At 29.8% G+C, this 7,956-nt stretch overlaps 1 protein-coding gene across 1 annotated transcript; it reads left to right on the top strand.

Annotated features, from left to right (window-relative positions):
• The first annotated feature begins 1,643 nt into the window (after positions 1 to 1,643).
• Positions 1,644 to 7,047, top strand: LOC123924840 (laccase-4-like). Its single transcript, XM_045977814.1, has 6 exons — positions 1,644 to 1,819; positions 2,819 to 2,970; positions 4,174 to 4,418; positions 4,741 to 4,869; positions 4,947 to 5,876; positions 6,440 to 7,047. The coding sequence occupies exons 1-6, from the start codon at positions 1,730 to 1,732 to the stop codon at positions 6,568 to 6,570; spliced, it is 1,677 nt and encodes a 558-aa protein (XP_045833770.1). The 5' UTR covers positions 1,644 to 1,729; the 3' UTR covers positions 6,571 to 7,047.
• The last annotated feature ends 909 nt before the right edge of the window (positions 7,048 to 7,956 follow it).

Below are 7,956 nucleotides of genomic sequence, written 5' to 3' on the forward strand. Positions count from 1 at the left end.
GTCATCAATCAACGTCTTAAAAAATGCACAATGTTAAGTTAATTTCAAAGTTGACCAAAACCACTAAACCCCAAGCAATTATTAAATATTATAGCAACTTATAGTTTCATCTTAAACAATTTAGAGTTTGAACTTGTGTTTTGTGTTTTATTCCGTTACCAACCCAAAGAATGGATCTAGAAAGACACACATTGATATATAAGATAGAGAGAAAATGAAATAGAGATGGAACATAGAAGATACACATAAGAATGTGACAGAGTTGTTAACTTACCCAACATTGGTTTAATCTTAGCTTTCAAACCAAACATGATGTACACCTTCTATATGTTGCTATACTTAATTGATAGAAGACCTATAATTCTGAAAGCAATTTCTCAACCACATTTTATAATTTGTGTGCTAAGCAATAAATAACCATAACCTTATTGCAATTGAGCAGCTTCTAGTTCCTTATCCTCTACACATATAATTAGAGAAAATAGTTAATTATGAATTAGGAATTTTTTTGATATAATTAATTATGAACACCTTATAATCATTACATTTACCATTAGAGAAAATAGTTTATGCACGGATAGTGTAAACTAATTTTACATTGTCATTCAATACCAACTGTATATTCCACCAAATCACCCCATTTCAATTGTATGATATGAAAAAATGATTGATTCCTATTGAATGCCAGTGTAAAATTGATTTACACTATAGAACATATCCATTAAAAATATCCATTACATACTAAAGATATACTACACAGATCCTCGTGAATGAATAGTTTTAAGACACTTGAAAATTGAAATATTAATATTTGTCCAATGAAATATACACCTTCCTAGATTTAATCATGTATTAAGTAAATCTTCTTATAACTAACTCTACTCCTGTCCCTCCTTTAAAAAATGTTTTGTTCCTAGATATAGTATTCTATACAGGTACATTTATTTATAAACATACCCATAATCTTGGAGAGTTGAGATCGACATATTAATTTGTATTTTTTAGATGTACAATAATTAAGGGTAGTATGGTAAAAAACTTATTAACACAAGTATAAATTTAAAAAAGACAAAGAAAATTGTTAAGAGACTACTCGTACAATTTTTTGGGGTTACCATATTATAGATAGGTAAAAAGTTTTCACTGTTGTTTAGAGGTGATTAATATCCCTTTTAAGAACCTGTTTTTCTTGAGGTGAATATGTGAGAGATCTAAGGTTTGAACTTTGGTCCTGCATATAATATATAATATTCCTATCAATTGAGTTCATGAAGATATATTCCACTATAAGAACCTATTACATAAAATGAATTTCTTTCAACTTAATTTTTTATACGTAAAAATTAGAGGTTAAATATTGACTCAAATCTGTTACAATGGGCCAATTCTTGGTGAGAGAAGTCGTACATAGTAGTGGTGATTATAACAACAATCGATTATCATTATACACAACTTTATGTGACATGCAAGATATATACCACATAGATTATATTCATAATCTAGTTTCATTCCATTTGCCCTATTAAGGTCTACGTACTTACTAAGTTTTAATATCAAAGAATGCCTCTATCACTTACCTAATCAAGTAAAACGACGTGGTACCGATGCATATTTTGATCTTATATAAGTGTGTGTTAGACGGTCATTTATGAATGCAACTTAAGGACTTGGAGTTTGTAAACGAAAAATATTCAAGAAAAGAGCAAAGATACGTAGAAAGTGAGTGAAAATGGATAGTTCTTGGATTAGATTACTACTTCTCATTTCTTGCATTCTTCCAGCTTTGGTTGAGTGCAAAGTTAGGCACTTCAAATTTCATGTAAGTAATTTTTTTTAGTGAATGTAATGATGTTTTAGAGCTTAATAATAGTGTTGTTAATAGTATTTATCATGCATGCATGCATGCATATATAAAAAATGTTGCATGTTTAATCATTTTTTATAAATTTTATCTGGTCATAATTAACATTAGTTCTCAGAATATTTGCAAGTGTTCATCGTAATAAAAATTGATTAGATGTTTGTGTATAATATTTTTAAACTTTTTTTTAAAAAAAAAAAAATTGGGAGAAGAAATAGTTAACTCAGATATTTTTAAACTTCAAATGTATACTATATTATAATAAAAATGATATTTAGACATGCATGCATACATACTTAAAGTGCAATTTATCCTTCATATAATTCATTCATCATTTTTCTTATCAAGTAGAAGTACGACTAATTAATTTTTTTATAACTAGAAATATGGGGCATGCATGAAATAATTGAGTGGTTAAGCTTGTATTTTCTCTATGTCAAATTATAAGTAAAAATGATATGATAAAAAAAAAGATATATTTGACCTAAATTTTGAACTAAATACATACATCAACTTTTTTGACTCATTTATTGTTTATAATTTGGGATAGACGACATATTTTTTATAGACAAGACATGCCTACAACGATAGTGTTTTCATCATTAGTAATCAAACTCAGTACCCCATATTTACACAATATTCACCCATTTTTTCACCAAATTAATCACTTGCGCTAGATTCTGATAAAAAAATATTATAAAGGATATTATTATTCCTGAAATATGGTAGAATATATTATATTTACAAGCTCTGATCATTATCATGGTGTGGTCATATAGAGTGCACGCATCATCATAATATATTAAGAGGAGTGTTAGGGTCACACCCTTTAACACACTCTTTTAAATATACTCCAATCATTTAATGAGAGCATTTAAGAAATTTTTAGTCATATACAAATGTTGATATTTTTCTCATAGAATGAACTAATTTTGGTATAATTAATAATGAGTGTAGGTGGTGGCAAAAAATACAACTAGATTATGTTCAAGCAAAACAATTGTTACCGTTAATGGGAAGTTTCCTGGACCCACACTTTATGCAAGGGAAGATGATACAGTGATAGTCAGAGTTGCTAATCAAGTCAACCACAATATTACCATCCATTGGTGAGACATCATATTCTAATTTCATTTTCATTTTTTTGCTTCAAGTTACATTAAGCATTGTACACAAATAAAAGTACATATTTAAAATAAATAAATAAATAAATAAATAAAAGTAGTACATAATTAATCAAACTGTTATTTGAGAAAAAAACAAAGTTATTTGGTTTTTGACATTGAAGAAACATAAAATTGTCAATTTACTCATTTAATATCTTAAATATAAGACTGAGTTGACACTTATCAAGACCATGAGAAGAAAAAAAAGACCATTTATTATAAATAATGCATATTATAGTTTTATTCAAATAAAAATTTCAATTACAACAAATAAAAGGTTTCACAAGTGAAAAAAAATAAACCAATGAACATAATTAAAATATTTTGTATCTCAAAAAACAAAAACGGTAAAATTTGAATAAAATTATAATCTGCATTATTTATAATAAAAAGTCTTTTTTTTTCTCAAGGTCTCAATAAGTGTCAAGTCGGTGTTATATTTAAGATATTAAATGAATAAATTGATTTTTTTATACAAAATATTTGTTGTAATTGAAATTTTTACATTTTGAAGCTTAAAACTCTTGCTTAACCAGTTTCAATGGACCGGCCTTACTTAAATGTTGGTGTAAATAGTTTTTACTCAAACTAAACGATGGATCCATATTTGCTTATTACACGCAGTTATAGATAATTTTCAATCTCAATCATTGATCTTATAGATCGAACAATTTAAATTAAAAACTATAAGATCAATGATTGATTTTTTAAAATTTCAGGGGTATTTGCCTATTTCCAAATTTCAGGGGGGTATTTGACGAATTTTAAAATTTCAGGGGGTATTTGACAATTTACTCATTTTTTTTATTAAATCATTTTTAAAAATAAAAAAAAAAAACATTTTTTATTCTTGAAAAAAAAAATTAAAACAAAAACAAATATTCTCTTTACCAATTTAAAAATTTTGTTTTTAAATTTTGTTTTTCAAGAATAAAAAACATTTTTTTAAAAAAAATTAATAAAAAAAAACATTTTTTTGTCAAAATTACCCCCTCACCTCCCCTCCATCTACCTCGAACCAAACATGCGCTTAGTCTCAAAAACGATAATTGACCGTTCACCATGTAGCAAAATATGATCACTTCTAATCAATAAATTTTTCAATCAGTTGATTCCTAATTTGTGTAATTACTATTATGTTTGTAGGCATGGTATTAGACAATTGAGAACAGGTTGGGCTGATGGGCCTGCATATGTGACACAATGTCCAATTCAACCAGGACATAGTTATGTGTACAATTTCACAATTACTGGTCAAAGAGGAACACTTCTTTGGCATGCACATGTTAATTGGTTAAGATCAACTGTTCATGGTGCCATAGTTATTTTGCCAAAGAGAGGTGTCCCTTATCCTTTCCCAAAGCCAGATGATGAATTAGTTTTGGTATTAGGTAAGTAAAACAAAGCATTTTGTTGATGAATTTAATTTTGATACACCGTCAGTTTGTGATCTTTTATAATGTGCGAAAATTGTGGTTGCAACATGAAACCATGACTAGTCTCCAACGTATATTGACTTCAATCATCAATCATAACTATTTTAGTTATGATTGAAGTCAATTTTTTTAATATCTGACAATTAAAATTGGTTGACGGTGAAAACAATCTTTCCACTAACGGTGTATATGAATTAAATTTTTTGTTAATTGATATTTTAAGCGCATTATTGGAATTCTAATTAAAGTTTACTATGGTAATAATTGATAATTGTAGGAGAGTGGTGGAAATCAGATACTGAAGCTGTGATCAATGAAGCTCTCAAATCAGGATTGGCACCAAATGTTTCAGATGCTCATACCATTAATGGTCTTCCTGGGACAGTTTCCAATTGTTCAACACAAGGTACTATTTTGGATTTCAATTATTCTCCATACTTTATAATTAGATTTCTTGTTCTAACAATAATGAAATATATGCAGATGTTTACAACCTACCTGTGGAAAGTGGCAAAACCTACCTAATAAGAATCATCAATGCTGCACTCAATGAAGAACTTTTCTTCAAAATAGCTGGTCACAAACTCACAGTTGTAGAAGTTGATGCAACATACACAAAACCATTCCAAATTGAAACAATCGTCATAGCACCCGGCCAAACAACAAATGTACTCTTAAACGCGAACCAAAAATCCGGAAAATATTTAGTAGCAGCTTCACCTTTCATGGATGCACCTGTTGCTGTAGACAATTTAACAGCCACAGCTACATTACATTATTCAGGAACTACTCTTTCAAACACTGCAACTTTTCTAACTACACCCCCACCAAAAAATGCTACACAAATTGCTAATAATTTTATAGACTCATTAAAAGGACTTAATTCCAAAAAATACCCTGTTAATGTTCCTTTAAAAATTGATCATTCACTTTTTTTCACCGTTGGATTAGGAGTTAATCCTTGTAAATCATGTATAGCTGCAAATGGTAGTAGAGTTGTAGCTGCTATTAATAATGTTACATTTGTTATGCCAACTACAGCTTTACTACAAGCACATTATTTCAACATTAAAAATGTTTTTACTACGGATTTTCCTGCGAATCCGCCTCATATTTTTAATTTCACTGGTGCTGGACCTAAAAACTTGAACACTACAAGTGGTACTAAGGTTTATAGGTTATCATTTAATGATACTGTTCAGCTTGTTATGCAAGATACTGGAATTATTGCTCCTGAGAATCATCCTGTTCATCTTCATGGGTTTAATTTCTTTGTTGTTGGTAGAGGAGTTGGAAATTATAATGCAACAATTGATTCAAAGAAGTTTAACCTTGTTGATCCTGTTGAAAGGAACACAATTGGTGTGCCAGCTGGTGGTTGGGTTGCAATTAGATTCAGAGCTGATAATCCAGGTAAAAATTCTCAATCTCGTATATATACTTTTACATGATTTATTGCATGTCTCGATCTATGGTGAATTTGACAGAATCACGATGACACTGTGATTCTGTAAAAATCATTATTGATCCAAACATGTACTATACTCCATATACTCTAATAATCAGACAAGAAATTTTACTAATGATTTTTTCATAAAAAATGACGGGTTAAAAAACATGACATGTCTGCAATTGTGACCATGCGTCAAAGTTTATCAATGAATTTCTTAGTGATGTTTTTAAGGGTGAACAGAAAAATATAATAGTACTTGAAATCTTTTAATTTCATGAGGTTTCATAACATTCTTGCTGGATAGTTACTGAAAAATGGACATATCGCTTGAGCCAATGTTTGTGAGTAATGTTGTAATCTTGATCGTAGTATTTAAATACAAATTGTACACCGTAAACTCTAAACTTAAAATAATATAAAAGAACTTATTAAACACCGCGTGTTTACCGTTCGAATCACCGTATCTTTATTCTTTTGAATCAGGGTTCATGTTCTAACACTTTTAGTGCTTTGAATTATATAGGAGTTTGGTTTTTGCATTGCCATTTGGAAGTGCATACAACATGGGGACTAAAGATGGCTTTCTTGGTAGACAATGGCAAAGGTCCTAAACAGTCAGTGATACCTCCACCAAAGGATCTTCCAAAATGTTGATACTCCTCAGATCAATTGATCATACAATTTACAAAAGGGTAGTAGGCCTTCCAATTCACAAATGTAGGTGTGGAGGGATACAGAGGAAGCCAGGCAAAAATAAAGAGTGAAAGAAAAAAAAAGAAAGGGTTTATTAATTTAATAAGTGAGTAATCATAATTTTTTTTTGTCAAGTAGTTGAATGGCTAGAAATTCATCTCTTGAGGTGAATAAACGCGAGGTTCCAAGTTTGAACTTCGGTCATGCATATAAAATGCAATATTCCTACCATATGAGTAATGCTGACGGGGATATCATAAATTGTTTTTTGATTGAGCAAAATGGAGAATTTGTTCAAGCATGTTTAATAAAATGAAAAGTTTGCATTTTGGTTTTCATCACACAACTTTTAAGAGATGCTACAATATGTATTGGAGCCAACAAGTGTACACTTTTGACTTTGGTGTTTGGTTAATATATAAAAGGTTATTTACTTCATTACATTGTTGATCAGTTTAGCTGAATTTACATTATAAAAAAAAAGTTTAATGAGAGGAAAAATATATGTGATTTAATGAGAGGAAAAATATGTGATTATTGTTGGTAATTTAAATGTAATGGTAAAAAAATAAAGAAACACTGAGATGGTGAAAAAATAAGTAACACTATATAATACAAATTAAAATACCTATTTTAAGCCAAAAATATAAACAAGATGGACATTGAACTCGATATTCTAAAATTATGCTATTGTCACTGTTTAACAACACTATCGATTGTTCAACATATGACATAGAGCAATGAAGAGGGGAATTGAAGTTCTTTTCCCTTCTTCTTATCATCACCGTCGTCGTCATCATTATCATCAAAAATTTCAATCGGTTGTTCCAAGAGGAATAAGAGAAATACCAAATGGACTCTTGAAGAAGACAAGTTGTTTGAAATTGTCAAATAACCAATTATCCCAAAACCTTAAGGTGTTAGGATAGAGTCATATCAATGGTTTTATATTATTTCTAACACGCCCCCTCACGCAAGAGCCCACTTGGGCTTGAAGCGTGGATAATGCATAGGTCCACCTACCATATGCTTAAATTCCACTTTTTAATTAGAAAGTGAGGGGAGCGGGGATCGAACTCTAGACCACTTAGTCACAGAGGCTCTGATACCATGTCAAATAACCAATTATCCCAAAACCTTAAGGTGTTAGGATAGAGTCATATCAATGGTTTTATATTATTTCTAACAGAAATTGCTTTGGCTTTATATCATAAGGACACTCCTGACTGTTGGCAAATACCGCTCGACTCCGACCCGCCCTATCGACATTCTTATATACTAGTTTTGAGTAATTTTGTATTATTTATTTTGTTGAATTTAAGTAATTTAATTTAACTCTACATTTAG

Source organism: Trifolium pratense, linkage group LG4 (genome assembly GCF_020283565.1).
Source record: "Trifolium pratense cultivar HEN17-A07 linkage group LG4, ARS_RC_1.1, whole genome shotgun sequence".
NCBI classification, from domain to species: Eukaryota; Viridiplantae; Streptophyta; class Magnoliopsida; order Fabales; family Fabaceae; genus Trifolium; species Trifolium pratense.